Source organism: Aquarana catesbeiana, linkage group LG02 (assembly GCF_042186555.1).
Source record: "Aquarana catesbeiana isolate 2022-GZ linkage group LG02, ASM4218655v1, whole genome shotgun sequence".
Lineage (NCBI taxonomy): Eukaryota > Metazoa > Chordata > Amphibia > Anura > Ranidae > Aquarana > Aquarana catesbeiana.
In genome coordinates this window covers 763995326-764015017 of record NC_133325.1, presented here as the reverse complement: position 1 = coordinate 764015017, position 19692 = coordinate 763995326, and the positions used below count along the sequence as shown (strand labels likewise).

Genomic DNA, 19692 nt, shown 5'->3' with positions numbered 1-19692 from the left:
GTACATCAGGACTAACTCTTTTTTTGAGATCTCACACACATTTATACAGAAGGCTGACTCAAAGCTAACCTAATTAACATGAGCTAATTTACTAAAAAATTTACCCAGACCAGATGACAGACTTGTGGGCACCGAGCTTCACACAGTAGTATAAACACAATAGCTGGAGCTAATTACAATTAACAATACAAACAACAATCTCCCCCCCCTCCTCAGCCTAGTCATCAACAGTTCGTCTCCTAGCCAGTCCTGGAGGCTAATGTGATCAGCTCACTCAATTAACAGGTTGAGTTCAGAATCAACCAAACCAATAATAGTCTCTACATACATCCTGGGAGATATTGTGGACAAATATTACTGTCCCATTTTAAGTAGTCCAAGATATATTTTCTCACTCACCCTGTGCCAGGATAGGTGACTTAGACATAAGATGTATTCTGAGTTCCACGGGCCCTCCCGTCACACCGACCTTTGGCTTGTATACTGACTAGGCTTTTGCTTGATCCCTACCTACTATATCTGTCACTAAATCCTGGCTTGCTCACCTCCTGGGTCCAATCAAACAGCTGAAACCTCTGTGACAACTACAGGATGTCTTAAGGAACAATTCTACTCTAAAGATCCCACTCCATTGGCACAGCACCATCTACTGAATGGAGGCCAAGTTGTATCTGCTTACATGCAGGTGGCAGCAAAAGGGTTAAAGGAGACAGGAACATCACACCAAATGATTACAGTACAATTTAATCATACAAAAATCAAGATAAAACCAAACAGTGAGTTTCATAGTACCCTTAACCTTTTCCCACTCTATCTAAAGCTAAAGATAGATTCAACCTTATTGTAAAATTATTGATACAAAACTTATTGACATTTCTCCTTCTCTGTCAGATGGATCACAAAAAGATGATCGCTATGGTATTCATAGCACTTCCGTGTTTGAGCATGTTCTCATACTTTATTTACAATGAAGGTTTTAAAAGGAATCCCTCCATAAAGTTGCCTGAAGCCTACTGCAAACAAAACTCTCCATTCTTGGTTCTGCTGGTGACCACGACACACGACCAAAAGACAGTGCGTATGGCCATCAGAAAAACATGGGGGCAGGAGCAACTCATTCATGGAAAACGAGTGATGACCTTCTTTCTTCTTGGCACCAATCCCTCTCCTAGTGCTGAGAAAGATTTACTTTTTTTGGAAGAACTTAACACCTACAAAGACATCATCCAAAAAGACTTCATAGACACATATTACAACTTGACTTATAAAACATTAATGGGCATGGAATGGATTACTCACTATTGCCCTCAGACTCACTACGTCATGAAGACAGACACGGACATGTTTGTCAATACATTTTACCTTGTTGAATTACTCATGCGTAAAAACCAGACTTCAAATCTTTTCACAGGGGTTCTAATGCCAAACAACGGCCCTATACGTGATAAAAACAGCAAGTGGTACATTAGTGAAAATGAGTACAATGGTAATAGATATCCCCCATTTTGTTCAGGTACGGGCTATGTATTCTCTGTAGATGTTGCTCAAAAAATCTACAACATATCTCCCTCCATACCATTCTTTAAACTGGAGGATGTATACGTAGGGATGTGTCTGAAGAAACTAAATATCACATTGCAGGAACTTCACGAAAAGCCAGTGTTTTTTGCATCAAAGCCTGAATTCTCTGTGTGTACCTATCGGAACCTTGTGACGTCACATCAGGTCCAGCCACAGGAAATTACACTTTATTGGGATGCCATGCAGAGAGCACAAGATGAAGAATGTTAAGATGCACTTTTTCCATATATAAATATGGTGAACTTTCCAGAGATTCTATTTGCACTGTGTAATGCCCCGTACACACGGTCGGATTTTCCGATGGAAAATGTGTGATAGGACCTTGTTGTTGGAAATTCTGACCGTGTGTAGGCTCCATCACACATTTTCCATCGGATTTCCCGACACACAAAGCTTGAGAGCAGGATATAAAATTTTCCGACAACAAAATCCGCTGTCGGAAATTCCGATCGTGTGTACACAAATCCGACGGACAAAGTGCCACACATGCTCAGAATAAATAAAGAGATGAAAGCTATTGGCCACTGCCCCGTTTATAGTCCCGACGTACGTGTTTTATGTCACCGCGTTTAGAACGATCGGATTTTCCAACAACTTTGTGTGACCGTGTGTATGCAAGACAAGTTTGAGCCAACATCCGTCGGAAAAAATCCTAGGATTTTGTTGTCGGAATGTCCGAACAAAGTCCGACCGTGTGTACAGGGCATTACTCTGAGTGGGAAACATTTGAAACATTTATAGGATTATTTGGGGACATTAATGCTGACTGTGACCTCATTTAAAAGATTTCCCTTCACTTTCTGTTCTTATGATAATATTGTCAGCAGGAGAGGAAGTAAAGGGAAATCGCTCTTAAAGATGAACTTCACCCTTATATTAAACATCACAACAAAGGTACCTTTACTCTACAAATGGATATTTAGTAATAATTGCCAGCTTTTTATTGTTTGCATATTTTATTTTTCCTTTTCTCCCCATTCTTCTCTCGGTGGCCATTTGCACTAAAGGCAGATGAATCCATCAACCTTCCTGGATTTCTGTATGGAACTCTGAGTCTGCCTCGTGGGACCTGTGACAGTGCACATTATCTGAGGGTTGAGGCACTAGTGTTGTACCCTTCCCTGGGTGCATCTGTGAGCGTCTGGTTACATCAGCAGTGCCTCACTTAAGCAAGAAGTGAGAAAAGAGTAATTATGTAATGAATGTAAGATGATTTCATATCAGCATGCAGAACTGCTTCCTGATGTGATTTTAAGTGAAAGAGAGAATGGTCTACTTGGAAGCAACTAGGGATGAGCGAACAAACCCCCCCCACCGGTTCGGTTCGCACCAGAACAAGCAAACACACAGAGAATTTGTGCGAACATGCGAACACCATTAAAGTCTATGGGACACCAACGTGAAACATCAAAAGTGTTCATTTTAAAGTATTATATGCAAGTTATTGCCATAAAAAGTGTATGGGGACCTGGGTACTGCCCCAGGGGACATGTATCAATGCAAAAAAAGTTTTTAAAACGGACGTTTTTCAGGAGCAGTTATTTTAATAATGCCTAATAATAAAGTGAAACAATAAAAATTAAATATTCCTTTAAATATCGTGCCTGGGGGGTCCCCTTAGTTTACCTGTAAAGAGGCGCATCTGTCTGATGTGTTTTACAGTTCCCGCAGCAAAATTACATTTCTAAAGGAAAAAAGTTATTTAAAATTGCTTGTGGCTGTCCCAGCAACATAGATAAAAATCAATGAAAATATCGTTGTGGGTTCATCCCCCCAGTCCATACTAGGCCCTTTGGGTCTGGTATGGATATTAAGGGGAACTCCACACCAAATTAAAAAAAAAAAAAAAAAACTGCGTGAGGTCCCCCCTAAAATCCATACCAGGCCCTTCAAGTCTGGTATTGATTTTAAAAGTAACTCCATGCCAAAATGTAAAAAAAAATGGTGTGGGGTCTCCCCCAAAATCTATACCAGACCCTTATCCGAGCAAGCAGCCTGGCAGGCCAGGAAAGGCAAAGTATATGCCTTGTAAAAACAAAGCATATACTACATGAGTGGCGAGCTTGTACCTCCTACATAACTTCCAATTTTTCTGCTACCCTATCCCGATGTGTATCGCCACGTGTCACGTGACTTCATCAGGGGAAGTCACGTGACACGTAACGATACGCATCGAGATTGGGTAGCAGAACAACTAGAAGTGACATAGGAGGTACGAGCTCACCAATCGTGTACTATATGCATTGCTTTTTACTGTTTGAAATGTAAGTACCCATACGTTTTTTCTAATAAAACATAATTTAAAACTATAATACACTATTGAAGCCCCTTTGCTTGTATATTACCTCACGGAGGATACCAGGTGGACATCCCAGAATTGCACCTAAGGAGGTATCGCTATACATCTAGCCCCTAGGACAGCGAGAGATTCCTAAAGCTAAGATGAGGCACAAGGATCCCCCATATCTATTTAATGCTGTAACCTTACAGCAGTAAGGTGAGAGGTTGTGAGGACGGAGGTGTCACAGATTATAAGAGACACTAATCATCTTTTTTCACCTTTTGACATGTGCAATAATTAGAGCACCTTCACCCTCATTGCACCTTTTAAGAAATTCACTGGGACTATTTATTCATCACTATTAACTGTAGTAGTTACTGTATTACCAATTGATAATTTATGGACATTTAGAAGCAATTACCTTTTGTTTTTGTTCACGATTATATTGATTATGATATTTACTGCATTATTTTTCATGGTAATGGGGACAGAGCAGCATAATTTTTTATTTCATGCACTTAGAGCCTTGGATTTTGCTTTTCGGTGTTTACAGCAGTTCTATTTATTTTATTTGACTTTATTTGTGTTGGTTTTATAACACAGGAGTACTTCTTATATAGTGTCCTTATCTTTGCTACCATTTGATTTGTTCCTTGACTACACTTCTGCCTGATCCCAACCTGCAACCACTTGTTACCGACCTTTGGCTTGTTTACTGACTTCTCTTCCACTTAATCCCTACCTGCTAACATCTGTCACCGGATCCTGGCTTGCTCACCTCCTGGCTCCTCCCATGAACTTCCTGATTTAAGCCATGTCTCTCCACTTCCTGTTTGCACTGACTGTGCTCTGTCCAGCTGATATCCTGCTCCTTGCATACCAGCTGTGCTTATCTTTGCTACCATTTGATTTGTTCCTCCACTACACTTCCGCCTGATCCCAACCTGCAACCACTTGTTACTGACCTTTGGTTTGTTTACTGACTATGCTTCAGCTTGATCCCTACCTGCTACATCTGTCACCAGATCCTGGCTTGCTCACCTTCTGGGTCTAATCAGACAGCTGCAATCTCTAGGACAACTACAGGATCTCTTAAGGAAATATTCTCCTCTAAAGATTCCACTCTATTAGAATAGAGACACAGCACCACCTACTGAATGGAGGCCAAGTTGCACCTGCTTACATGCCAGTGGCAGCAAAAGGGTTAAAGGATAAGTTCACTTTTTAAAACAAAATAATAAATGCACATCTTATTGCCGGTAAAAAAATGTGCATTTATTATTTTTTTTTTTTTGGAGCCTGTAAAGCATTTCACCAGCGATCAACAGATTGCTGGTACCATGCAGGTCTCCTGAAGACCTGTCAGTTTATCTGTGTGTCCCTAAGCCTATACAAGCAATAGAAACAGAAACGGGCAAGCAGATACACTGACAGGAAGAATCAATGAATTACCTCGGCACTCTACAGCGTCATGGTAGTTCATTGGGAACTACAAGCCGACATCAGGATGTCGGGACATGTAGTTCATTCATGCACAGAGCCCTGGGTATGAATAAAGAAAAATATAGAATCGCGCTAAACCTATAAGTTTAAAGTGAATATGAGCTGCAAACAGATAATAGAGACACACTGATCATGGAATGATCCAGAATTCGGCGTGGATCAAAAGCAAATATGCCAGTGCCTGTATGTTACGTTCTAGAACCGATAATTTCAAAAACATAAGTAAACCATAAATGAAACACCATAAATGGAACAAGGCATATGTGTGACATATATAAGTGAAAGATAATAATGATAAACAAAGTCCAATCATATAAGCAAAATTAAAATATATGTGACATCCACCCGTGCAAAATTAAAATGAAATAAAAGTCCATCCACAAGTAAGAAATCTTCAGAAGCTGGTATAAAGAAGACTGTGTTGGGTCCACCACCGTTAAATAGAGAGTTACTTCTTACCAGAAACCCATAATCCCCCGTTACAGAGGATCAAGAGAAGCCTGTAGTAATGATACAATCTCCAGGGAGCACCAAGCAAAGCCGCTGCTTTTCAGATCGCCTGTGGTAATGATACAATCTCCAAAGCGCACCAAGCAGGACCACTACTCTTCAAACCATCTCATTGTATTCAAGCCCATGAGCGGGTGTGCGTGGCATATAAAAATATATAAATGCTCCAATAGTGTAAAACCAGTCCTGAACTTTAATGGCACGGCCATGTGGGCGGAGCTCCACACAGCTGCGCTTATTTCAAAAACTGACAGCTAGTACAGGGAACTTCTCCCCATACTGCTGTCACAGGGAGGGGTTGGATCGAGCAGCGGCTGCAGAACTGATAACGTATTACATGTTTCACCCTAAAAACAGGTGGAACATGTAACATGTTCCCAAAGATTAACTTATCCATGAACCACTTGCTGCCCTTCATGTGACCGCCTACTAGAACGACCCAATCTTGCTAGGACACAGAGTGACCCCAATCTGTGTCCAATCACAGCCGGACACGGAGATGCCAGTAATCGGTGCTCCTTGCCTCACACTGATGAAGTGTGAGGAGAGGAGAGCCGATCAACGCATCTCCTCTCAGGGGACAGCTAGGTATGTAATTAGGGCACTGATCATCAGTGCCCTGATTACAATTAAGTGCCCACCAGTGCCAGCAATGATTGCCCATCACTTCCAGCAATCAGTGGCCATTAGTGATGCCAGTCAGTGCTGGCTATCAGTGCTCCCATCAATGCCCATCACTACTGCCCATCAATGCTCATCACTGCTGCCCATCAATGCTACCCATCAATGCCCATCAATGCCCATCAGTGCCGCCTATGTGTTCCACCTAACTGTGTCAACCAGTGATGCCTATCTGTGCCCAACAGTGCCGCCTATCTGTGCCCAACAGTGCTGCCTATCTGTGCCTAGTGCCCACCAGTTCCACCCATCAGTACCGCTTATCAGTGCTCATCAGTGCCACATATCAGTGCCACCTATCAGTGCCCATAAGTACGGCATATTCGTGCCTCCTCATCAGTGCCACCTAATGAGTGCCCATAAGTGCCGCCTCATCAGTGCCCATAAGTGCCGCCTCATAAGTGCCCATCAGTGCAGCCTATCAGTGCCCATCAGTGAAGGAGAAAAATTACTTATTTACAAAATTTACTGACAAAAACTAAGAAAAACTTTTTTTTTTTTTCAAAATTTCTGGTCTTATTCTTTTTTTTTTTTTTTTTTTGGGGAAAAATTAAAAAACTCAGGAGTGATTAAATACTACCAAAAGAAAGCTCTATTTGTGTGAAGAAAATATAACAATTTCACGTGGTTACAGTGTAGCTGTCAGGAAAGGTCCCCTCCGCTGGTAATATCGATCATTTGGCGTGCAGTACTGAGGTCCACCAGCAGGTGTCTCCTGGCAGTTTGGAGCTGTCAGAAGAGCTTTTTCCTCCTGGTATTCTGTCACCTTTGGGCAGCAGTACTGGCGTCCACCAGCGGAGGAATCCTGGCAGTATGGAGCAGGTATTCCCCTCTGCAGACGGTGTCACCTGACCTTAATTAGCAGCTGCAGTATAAATACCCGGCAAGTACACACTCATCTTGCCCTGGTATTTTCCTTGAGCCCTGACCTGCAGCCTGCATCCTGTTTACCTGATTCCTGAAACCTGATTCCTGTTCCTGAGACCTGATTCCTGTTCCTGAGACCTGATTCCTGTTCCTGAGACTTGATTCCTGTTCCTGAGACCTGATTCCTGTTCCTGAGACCTGATTCCTGTTGTTCCTGTTCCCTGTCTGTTTCCTTGCTCTGGACCCTGAGCCTTGTATCTGACCCGTCCCTCCTGTGATCCATCCATCCTCTCTTGTCCTGTTTGTTTCCCTTCCCCAGCTGCTGACCTCCCGTTGAGGACCCTGGCCTGGCTCTGTTTATGATCTCGGTATTTCCCTTACTTGTATATATTTGTTCTGTTATTATTATTATTTGTGGGGTTCTGTTTGTATTGGTTGTGGTCTACTGAGTGATATTGGAGGTGGTTGTGTTATATTTATTCATTTATCTTTAATAAATCATTTATATTTTCACTTATACACGTCTGGGTTTCCTCTGTTGCAGTCCACACAGCTCTGGTCTTATCTGGTACATGACAGTAGCATGACCGCGCAATTGTCATTCAAAGTGTGACAGTGCTGAAAGCTGAACAATGGCTTGGGGCAGGAAGGGGGTGTAAGTGCCCTGCAGGGCCGCCATCAGGGGGGTACAGCCATTACAACTGTAAGGGGCCCCGGGGCCCGAGGGGCCCGCTCGGGCCAGAAGAAGGCAGGACGGGTGAAGGGGATCCATGCTGTGCAGTACAGAAACAATCTCACAGTTTCTGCTATTCTCGTGTCATTGACTCAGGCATCAAGTTCTTTACTGCCACCTCTGGCTACTATGTGCATGTGCACCCCTCGTGTGACAGTGATCTGCCTGTTAGCTACAAGTAGGGGCTGTAAAGGTAAGGGAGGGGGGCTGTTTGTGTACAGGGAGGGGCCAGAGGCTTGTTTGTGTACAGATTTGTGTAAGTGGGGCTCTCATATATACAGTAGACATGTGCACACTGAAATATTTCATTTCGGAATTTCGTTTTCGTCCGAAATGTAAATTTATTTAGTTACTCCCGAAATTAGTTTTAATTTATTTTGTATCGTTAAAAAATGCATTCGCCCGAAAAGCAGAAATAATTAAGGTCGAATCTGTCATTGAAGGCTTATGGTGTCTGTCGAATGTTCTAAGAAGATTCGACAGAGCAGCTAAACTGTGCAACGCCGCAATTGTAAATTTCCTGTCGAATGTTCCACCTGAAGGCTATAGAAAAATTCTAATGTTGTATGACACTAGTAATTATATTTATTAATTATTATTACTAGTCAACCAACATTAGAATTCTTCTATAGCCTATGGGCGGAGCATTTGACCATAAATGTCCGCTTGTGGCGACTGCTTCGTCGAATCTTTTCATGTCGAATCTTTTCTCTCTATGTCGAATAATCTTGGACTAATAGATTTAGGTTAGGCACATACGACCGTTTTTGCTATTGTCTCTATAATGTCAAATCTTTTCTCTCTATGTCGAATCTTTTCTCTCTATGTAGAATAATCTTGAACTAATAGAGCTAAGGTTAGGCACATTCGACCACAGGTTCGATGGACACAGATCGCTATTGTCAGCGTCATGTCGATTCACCTATCTATATCGAACTGTTGTCACGATGAAAACGAAAATAAAGCATTTGTTTATGTCGGATCTTTCAGTTTTTCGATTCTGCACGGTCGTTATCGTTTGTTAAAACAATAACGAAAGTACCCAAAATTCGGACGAAAATGCATTTGGACGAAAACGAATGCACATGTCTAATATACAGGTGTGTGTGTGTGTGTGTGGGGGGGGGGGGGGGGCGTTGACATATATACAGGTGTGGGGGGCGCTTACATATATAAAGGTGTGTGTGTGTGTGGGGGGCGCTGACATATATAAAGGTGTGTGTGTGCATGGGGGGGTGCTGACATATATACAGGTGTGTGTGGGGGGGTCGCTGACATATATACAGGTGTGTGGGGGGGCTGCCATATATACAGGTGTGTGTGTGTGGGGGGCTACTATATATACAGGTGTGTGTGGGGGGGTTGACATATATATAGGTGTGGGGGGGGGGGGCTGAAATATAGGCCTAAAGCTGTGTAAGGGGCCCAAAAATTTGTGATGGCTGCCCTGGTGCCCTGTATTGAGGTGGTTAGAGGAGACAGGATAATCACACCAAATTATTACAGTACAATTTATTTCATTATAGAAATTCAAGCTAAAACCAAACAGTGAGTTTCAAGGGTTTACACAGTACCCTAAAACTTTTCCCACTCTATCTAAAGCTAGAGAAATATTCAACCTTATTGTAAAGAAACTTATTGACACTTCTCCTTCTCTTTCTGTCAGATGGCTCACAAAAAGATGATCATTGCGGCATTTGTAATACTTCCGTGTTTGAGCATGTTCTCATACATCATTTACATTGATGTTTTCAAAAGGAACAGCTCCACGAATTTTCTTGAAGCCACCTGCAAACAAAACCCTCCTTTCTTGGTTCTGCTGGTGACCACGACACATGACCAGATGACAGTGCGAATGGCCATCAGAAAAACATGGGGGCAGGAGCAACTCATCCATGGAAAACGAGTGGTGACCTTTTTTCTTCTTGGCACCAATCCAACTCCTAGTACTGAGAAAGACTCATTTTTATCAGAAGAACTTAACACCTATAAAGACATCATCCAAAAAGACTTCATGGACACATATTACAACTTGACTTATAAAACATTAATGGGCATGGAATGGATAACTCACTATTGCCCTCAGACACACTACGTCATGAAGACGGACATTGACATGTTTATTAATACATTTTACCTTGTCGAACTACTCATGCGTAAAAACCAGACTTCAAATCTTTTCACAGGTTTTCTAAAGCCAACCGATGCCCCTATACGTGATAAAAACAGCAAGTGGTACATAAGTGAAAGCGAGTTCAACCGTGATAAATACCCCCCATTTTGTTCGGGTACGGGCTACGTGCTCTCTGTAGATGTTGCTCAAAGGATCTATAACATATCTTCCTCCATACCGTTCTTCAAATTGGAGGATGTGTATATAGGGTTGTGTCTGGAGAAACTAAATATCACGTTGCAGGAACTTCACGAAAAACCTGTGTTTTTTCCATCAAAGCCCCCATTCTCTGTGTGTACCTATCGGAACCTTGTGACGTCCCATAGGGTCCAGCCAGAGGAGATGAAGCTTTATTGGGATGCCTTGGAGAAGTCACAAGACGAAGAATGTTAAGATGCACTTTTCTTTTCATATATAAATATGTTGAACTTTACAGTAGCACTGTGCTACGCTCACCAAAATTTTAGTTTTAGTTTTGGATAAAGGGGTTGATTTACTAAAACTGGAGAGTGCAAAATCTGGTGCAGCTGTACATTGTAGCCTATAAGTTTCTAACTTCAGCTTGTTCAATTAAGCTTTGTCAAAAGAAACCTGGATGCTGATTGGTTTCTGTGCAGAGCTGCACCAGATTTTGCACTCTTCAGTTTTAGTAAATCAACCCTAAAGTGAGGAACATTTGAAATATATATGGGAATAATTTGAGACATTAATACTGATTGTGACCTCATTCAGAAGATTTCCCTTCACTTCCTGTTCTTGTGACAATATTGTCAGCAGGAGAGGAAGTGAAGGGAAATCCCTCTTACCATCACAACAAAGGCAGCTTTAGAACCGTTTAGTAATGGCACTCTACAAACAGATATTTAGTGATAATTTCTATTCTTTTATTCTTTGCATACTTTATTTTTACTTTCATCCCCATTCTTCTGACGGTGGCCATTTGCCGTGCCATTTAAAGGCAGATGACTCCATCACCTTTTCTGGAATTCTGCCTGGAACTCTGCGTCTGCCTTCTGGAACATGTGACAGTGCACATCACCTGAGGGTTGAGGCACTAGTGATGTAGCCTTCCCAGGATGCATCTGTGAGGCCCTGGTTACATCACCAGTGCCTCACTCAAACAAGAAGTGAGAAAAGAGTAATTGTGTAATGAATATAAGATGATTTCAAAACAGCATGCAGAACTGTATCCTGATGTGATTTTTAGTGAAAGAGAGAAAAGGTCCACATGAACACAACAGCATCAGCATTGTGTTTGCGTGGAGTGGGGAAGAATTAGAACCTCTTCTCCCATGATACTGTTATGACAAGGGAAGAAATCTTCCCAATGGGGCTACAAGCAGCAATAAAAAACCGACAGAGGTTCTAACTCTTCTCTATTCAAAAAAGAATAAACAGTATGCCTCTTCTTTTAAATAAAATTTATATTAAATCTTGGTTTAGTTATTTTTGTTTTAAAATATTTGGACTATTGTTTTTATATATTTTTTTATATGTATAAGGTATATATGTAATAAATAAAATTTAATACATGACTGAGGCTTTTCAGAACATCATGAGTTATCTAAAGAAGACAACACATCAGAGGGTGCCTATATCCGATGGTCACCTTGCATGGAGACCAATAAGAAATGCCTCATTCCTCTGACTCATTTACTTTTGTTTGTAATCTTCAGATTGGGCTACTGTTTTTTTCATTACAGAAAGTGGTAAGGAGACAAAGGATCTTTGGATCTTAAACTGCCCCCCTGCTGGATCGATAGAAGACTACATATTCATATGCAATGCATACTTCAGCCACTAAGAATGTGCACCAATCACCCATAGCTTTATGACAACCCACCTAATATTGAGTAGGTCCCCCTTTTGCTGCCAAAACAGCCCCTTCAGCCACCAAAACAGCCCCGACTCATCAAGTCATGGACGCCACTAGACCTCTGAAGGCATGCTGTGGTCTATGGCACCCAGCCATTAGTAGCAGATCCTTTAAGTCCTCTACGTTGCAAAACGATGCCTCCATGGACCTGACTTGTTTCCAGCGAATCTAACAGATGTTCCATTGGACTGTGATCTAGAGAAATTTAAGGGCCAAGTCAACACCTCAAACTCATTGTGTTCCTCAGGCCATTCTTGAACCATTTTGCAGTGTGGCAGGACATCATTCTGTTGTTGAAAGAGGCCACTGCCATAAGGGAGTACCATTTCCATGAAGAGGTGTACTTGGTCATCAACAATGTTTAGGTAGGTGGTATGTGTTAAGTAATATCCACGTGGGCAGCAGGTTTCCCAGCAGTACATTTCCCACATCATCACACTACCTCTGCCGGCATGTCTTCTTCCCATACTGCATCCTGGCATCATCTCTTCCCCAGGTAAGTGACACACACACACATACCTGGTCATCCACATGAAGTAAAAGAAATTGTGATTCATCAGACCAGACCTCCTTCTTCCATTGCTCTGTGGTCCAGTTCTGATGCTCACATGCCCATTGTAGATGCTTTTGGCTGTGGACACGGGTCAGCATGGGCAACCTGATTAGTCTGAGGCTACGCAGCCCTATACACAACAAGCTGTGATGCCCATTTTTTCTGCTTTAACTTTAGGGACAACCTATTCATTTGTTGTTTAATATCTAACACTGATTTTCAGATGCTATTGTAAGAAAAATATCAATGCTATTCACTTTACCTGTCAGTGGTCATAAAATTATGGCGGACTGGTGTAAATTTTTTAGCCCTGATCAAAATAAATACAGAAAATATATACAAAACATATACATTCCATTTAAGTGACAACTACTACTAAGCAAGGTCTGTTTTTTTTCTCTGGCCTCAAAACACAGTAAAAAGATGAAAAAAAAACCAAACACATAAATGTAGCGCCCCCCTGACCACCCCCAGCATCAGGGAACACTGACATTTAACCTTAGGGTGCATGTTCTTAGGCATGGTGGACGGTTGCAGAAAAATGTGCCCCAGTAACTTTTAGGCTGAACAAAAGTGAGTTTATTGCTCAAAACAACATAATGTAGGGAGAGAGGGTTAGGGCACAGGACACCCTGGGACGGTAGGCAGACAGACCCGCAGACTCCAAAGACACAAAAATAGCCGGGTAGACAGCAAAACAGAGCAAGGGCCTTAGGCCTGCACCCTGCGTTCTGTATCTACGTAGCAACAGCTGTCTCCCATAGCAACCAAAAACTCACAGCAACATGCGGGGTTTCCTTGGATGAGTCCATCTTGACACTTTCCCAAGCTGTCCACAGTCCCCGGTTAATGGAAGAGTAACCCCTGGTACTTCATCTTAGACCTGCATCACTTTTCTCATGTCTCCAGGCAACAAAAGGCTCTTTTTCTCTGGCAGAGCCTCTCCCATGCCACTAGGCAGCAAACAGGCTTTCTCTGGCAGAGCCTCGAGCACATTGCCAGGCCTTAGGCTTCAGGCCCACTCAACGCAGCTGTTCCTCACACATCCACACCTGAACAAGGTCTCGGTGGGAGGACCCTGATCACTTGACCTCCCCAAATATTTATACTCCAAGCATTTTCAGAGGCCATAAAACTCCTACTGATTGGCTGGGAGAAGTATGCATATTCATAAACTAGAAAAACAAGGAGAGAGGTGCCTCTGGGTGCAGACGTTTAAAACAAGCTTTAATGAATATATAGTAGTCAACTCACATTTCAGCAGAAATTGACAGGCATTAAGGTGTTAAAGTAGTAATGTCAGGGTGGCGATCCTGGATCCTGAGCCTTCTTTTCCTCCGTCAGAACGTTCTGGTCAGGGAGGTGTCCGCCGCTGGATGGATGGACTGGCGCCGGAAGACAACCTCAGGATGAGGCGTGAGGCGCAGGGAACAGCAGGCTGCAGGGGATGACGTCACCAGAAGTGGACGCGTTTCTTGAGCATGCGCCGGGGGATGTGTTTTCTAAGACTAATGTGTATGGGCGGAGAGCAATTCTAGATATATTTAAACACATGAGTTTGAGAATGGGCAATGCAATGATAAAAACTAAAAACAAGTGGGGCCAGGAACTAGGGATAATATTATTATAATTTTATAGTGGGGGGGGATTGAGAACGGTATTTATAAGGCTGGAGACTGGGCGAAATCATGATCAGATAATTCGCTGTTTGACGAAGAGTTAATTCAACTCCTCACGCAACATCCTGCGACTTTCCCTCCTGTTATCCATACACCCTTCAGGCCTAGATCCATCTTCAACCCATCACGTGCCAAGGGCCCTTATATAGAGAGCTTTTATAGGGTAGTGTTCGCAGACTTTCAAAAATTGTGCCAGTCCTCCAGCACCACCAAATTAACAATCTCTCCCCCCTTGAGATCGGACCTCTTAAATCTCTGACCGAGGTCGATGACATTGTCATCAAATTGGCCGGCAAGGGAGGAGGGATCATAATACAAAATAAAAGTGATCATGTTGGCGAGGCTAAGAGATTACTCTCTGACAGCACCACCTATAAGAAAATCACAAAAGATCCCACTTTTGACTTTGCTAAAGAAGTTGATATTTTAGTGTCATTGTCATTTGGCATTCCAAAACAACATTCTTAATAAAATGGAAAAATGCTTTCTTCTCAAAGACTTTTATCAGATCCCCTACTTTTATCACCTCCCAAAGGTTCACAAAAGTTTAGAAACCCCTTCCTGGCAGACTGAACGTGGCCACGATGGATAGCGCAACCATAGGCCTAAGCCTGTATATTGACCAATTTCTACAGCCCATGCATCAATTACAGTCATATATTACAGACGGGACCCATCTGTTAGGACTCCTATCTCCCTACAAGTGGGAGCCCACATACGTTTGGCTCTCACTTGATGTGAACTCATTATACACATCCACTCCTCACACCTTTGGCCTATCGGCCCTGGAACACTTCCTGGCCCAGGATCAACTAATTAACCGCCCATCAGGCCACCTTCATCTTGAACGCCACATCATTTTGTCTGACACAACTATTTTAACTTTGATAGAGATTTCTATCTATAACTACAGGGCACAGCTATGGGGGCTAACTTTGCACCCTCTTACGCAAATTTGGCCATGGGTTTTTGGGAAAACCAACATATTCTCAAAAATAATCCTTTTTTGTGCAACATTGTATTTTTTGGCCATTACATAGACGATATAATCATAATTTGGGATGGTTCCGTTGATCCCATCACCTGATTTGTGGACCAATGTAATGACAACCAATATGGCTTGTCTTTTACATTCGTCACTGACCCCAATACGTTTAGTGACAAAGAATACCCTGAGACTCTGATTAACCAAGCCTTCCAACGCTATCTTAAAGGGAAACCCCCTAAAGTGGTTCGTGAACCAGAAAACCATTCTGTCCGGTTTACTACCACTTTTCAAAACCAATTTAAAAAGATGGAAAAAAAACTGTCCAACCATTGGAATATCCTACTACAGGACCCGTTTCTTAAGTCCATCATTCTGGAACACCCTAGGGTGACATACCGCAGAGCGCCAAATTTGAAAAGTAAAATATCCCCCAGCAAAATTAGACCTAGCCATACTCCCCTTGAAAAACCTGTTCTTATACCACTGGTTGGTATGTACCAGTGCCGTAAGTCCCTCTGTAAAACTTGCAAATACGTTAAACATGGCCAGCGATCTATTAGCACAAAAGGGAAAATGTATCAATTGAAAGAATTTTATAACTGCTCGTCGGATATTGTTGTATATGGGCTCAGCTGTATGTGGGCCGCACCATGCGAACCCTGAGAACAAGATTCGGCGAACATAGGAGATTGATTGAAGGTGGGACAGATCCACACAGTGTCCCTAGACATTTCAATCAACACTCCACAAAGGGTCTGCAAGTTTGGGTGATCAAACAAATATCCAGTTCTCTCCCGGCAGCCGAACGTTTCAAAAAACTCTGTGCCAGAGAAACGTTATGGATCTACAATCTCGATGCCCTTTCGCCTGGTGGTATTAATGAAGGAATCAAAATCTCCACTATTGTATAATATATGTTATATAGGCATTGTTTTTTACCCCACTTAGAGTATAAGTTAAGGTTGTCTTCCGGAGCCGGCCCATCCATCCAGCGGCAGACACCTTCCTGACCAGACCGTTCTGACGGAGGAAAAGAAGGCTCAGGATCCAGGATCACCACCCTGACATTACTACTTTAACACCTTAATGCCTGTCAATTTCTGCCTACACCCACACTCGTCTGCAGTAAGCCTAGAGTTAGAAGTCAGCAAGCGGACATCTTTATACACCCACCGGAGTCTTGCTTTTCATAGATATTTTTAACAGTAAACTCAGCTTATATATATACTGTATTTCACTATATAAGCTGAGTTTACTGTTAAATAACTGTGAAAAGTAAGACTCCAGTGGGTGTATAAAGATGTCCACTTGCCGACTTCTAACTCTAGGCTTACTGCGGACGAGTGCGGATGTACCAAGATGGCCGCAACGCAACGTCACTTTGGTTGCATAGTCTAATGGGTAGTGGCTTTCTGACAGGACACTGGGTCGAAGCATCGAGAGATCAAGAGGTGCATGCTGGGCATACAGCATCACCATATCCTGAAAGAGACTGCTAGTGGGCTTCACATGTAGAGATGGAAGCGATCTGCAGAGCAAAAATAAACAGTAAGTCGTTTAAAAAAAACGAGAATTGAGCGGTGATATGTTAAGTGACATGAATTTTATGTTTTAATATAGCGTAAAAGAACGGATTACATAAAAAACCCCCAAAAAACTCCACTTCAAGTTGATGATTAAACAGCTAAACTGCATTCAGGTCTGGTTTTCACTTTTTTGTCTACTGAAAGGCCTTATGCACAGGTGCGTTCTTTATCCATATGTAGCGCACCCCTGTAGGAGCTGCTAGTTTGATAAGCCCTCTGACTAGTTTCTTTCCCGCTTTGTGATAATGCTGCTTCTGCCATCCTGACACCCTCTCGCTTCAATAAGGTGAACAACACCAGAGTAAATTAACATTGTATATATTTTAGAAAATGGACTGGTCAGATAGAACAAGGTATTACAAAATGTGACAAATGTAATAACACACAGTTCCTATACAGAGGAATTCTATAGCAACATTGCATACAGAAAGCAACACCAAAGGTAACTCAGCCCAGGTTTCACCATATACTCCAGCTAACTTAAAATATACCAAAGTCACCATAAGTGCAAAGGGGCGGCTTTAACCTCCCTGGCATTATTCCCGAGTCTGGCTCGGGGTGAATTTTCAGTACCAAAAGAGGTAACCCCGAGCCACACTCGGGATCGCATTGCAGGATCCAGGAAGAGGTTACTTACCTTGTCCCCAGGATCCTGCGATATCTCCCCGCTCTGTGTGCGAGCCATCCTCCGCCGGATCTATTACAGTGCCGAGTTCCGTTCCCTGCGAGCGTTGCGACGCACTGAGACGGAGAACGGCGCCAAATTCAAAAAGTAAAGAACACATTACATATACAGTACACTGTAATCTTACAGATTTCATTACTGTATCAATTTATTTCACCTCCCTTTTGTCCCTAGTGGTTTGTCCAGTGCCCTGCATGCAGTTTTATGTTATAAATACTGTTCTTTCTGCCTGGAAACTGGAGATTGTCCATAGCAACCAAAAAGTGTCCCTTTACATCAAAAGTGGTTTTAGACCAGCTAGAAAACAGCGATAAATTAGAATCACTTGTAGAATTGAGCGATAGTGATTTGTGGGGAAATCCATCATCAAACACTGAAAGTAATGACAGCGACAATTCTGCAACTGAGCAAATTTTAGTGTTTTTGATTTGATCACATTTTTGAATACTTTTTATTATTATTATATTATTATTTGTTATAATTATTTATAGTTATTTATTATATTATAATTTATGATTTTGTTTTTCAAACTTTATCATACCCGGGATGTCTACTAGAATTGTTTGTACAGATTTAAGTGAGTTATTCCTAAGAATTACAGGCCTACAATAAAAAACTTTCAGACTGGTGATTTACAAGTGAATCCGCCTATACCCGTAATCCCACCACTGCGCATTAGGAAATAAACAAGGACAATCCTACAGCTGCCACTTAAAAATGGAAAACATGTGAACCAAATTCAAACCTCTAATTAGATATAAGAATGAATGGTGGCGCTAACGTGATAATGATAACCTAAAAGTGAATGATATATATATAAAAATGTGAAATGATGATGGTGAAGGGACCCTATCATCAATACCACAGTGAAGTATAAAAAAAACAAGGAAACAAATGACGACTGAGTATATGAAAATAGCCTAAATAACGTGCCAAAGTAAATAATATCCACCCTGTGATAAGTGTAAAATGAATAAGTAACTATTCACAAAATGCATATATCACTAATCAAAAAATTGATTTGGATGCATAAAACCAGTCTATATATAGTGCAAATGAAAGTCCAAAAAGTGATAAGATCTCCGGTTTGAGAAACAAAATGTGATTTTTGTAATCATCCACCACACCTCAGTGACGTGATTTCACTCCACTCAAAAATTCGCACTCACCAGCTGCTATAGCCTCACACTCTCGTGTTTGGCCAGAATCGCCTCAACCCACTCTCATGGGGGTTAGAATCAGATTTCCAGTGTCCAAAGGTGTATATGTCAAGCTCCTTCTCTGAAGTAATAGCTCCACATTTACTCACCATAGACCCGACGGGTGTCAGAAGCAAATTAGCAACTTTAGACAATGTCTCCTTAGCAGTACTAGGTGATGTCTTCTCAGAGTCCATGGCTGTCCACTCTGAGAAAGTCAAGGCAGAAGCAACATCTTCGCCCTGGGCCCACAATAGTTCCTGTGACATTGTCTCAAACAAATCATCATCATCACCAGAGAGATCCGACATGGAATCTATCTCCGAATATCTCAACTCTTCTGCTGGCAAATATTTACAAAGAGTCCCAGATATGTCCCCCTTTGATCTCTGACCCGTTCCTGACGTGGACTTTTCCGGATCCATGCATTTCTCCGGCTCCCGTTTGGTGTAGTCTCTGGGGTAGGCCTCGACCACAGCCGCGGGAAGCCTTTACATATCCCACCTTCCTCTGGACAGGTGCAACGGGGATAGGTGTAGTGGACGTGGAAATGAAAGTGATGTCCGCTGATGAAGTAGTGACAGCGGTATCTCCCTCAGGAACACTCTCGGTGGCAACAGGTGAAATCACAGTCTGTTGTTCTCCAACAGCAACGGTAGCAGCTTCCACTGTAGCAATGCCTGTAGCCCAGTCCACCCGATAAGCACGGGGCGATATAGCAGGTTGCTCCACTATGAACGAATATTCTCCGCACTACAAACAATGAACAAATGGATGGAGATGTATGGCCAGTCCAGACC

General features: G+C 42.3%; 2 protein-coding genes across 4 annotated transcripts in view; both read left to right on the top strand.

The window, feature by feature from the left end:
* LOC141129293 (beta-1,3-galactosyltransferase 5-like) overlaps positions 1-11763 on the top strand; it is a 119763-nt gene extending 108000 nt beyond the window's left edge. For all 3 annotated transcript variants that reach the window (XM_073617236.1, XM_073617234.1, XM_073617237.1), the window contains one exon: positions 9820-11763. In XM_073617236.1, coding sequence (XP_073473337.1) covers positions 9820-10719 — 900 coding nt within the window. In that variant the 3' untranslated portion in view covers positions 10720-11763. The remainder of the gene's footprint in view (positions 1-9819) is intronic.
* On the top strand, positions 306-3660 carry LOC141130108 (beta-1,3-galactosyltransferase 5-like). The gene has a single exon (XM_073618065.1). It carries the CDS (start codon positions 892-894, stop codon positions 1789-1791), a length of 900 nt encoding a protein of 299 aa, XP_073474166.1. The 5' UTR covers positions 306-891; the 3' UTR covers positions 1792-3660.
* Positions 11764-19692: the final 7929 nt, after the last annotated feature.

Bases quoted from the DNA above. Each gene is read 5' to 3' on its own strand.
- LOC141130108 (XM_073618065.1), top strand. From the start codon at position 892: ATGGATCACAAAAAGATGATCGCTATGGTATTCATAGCACTTCCGTGT.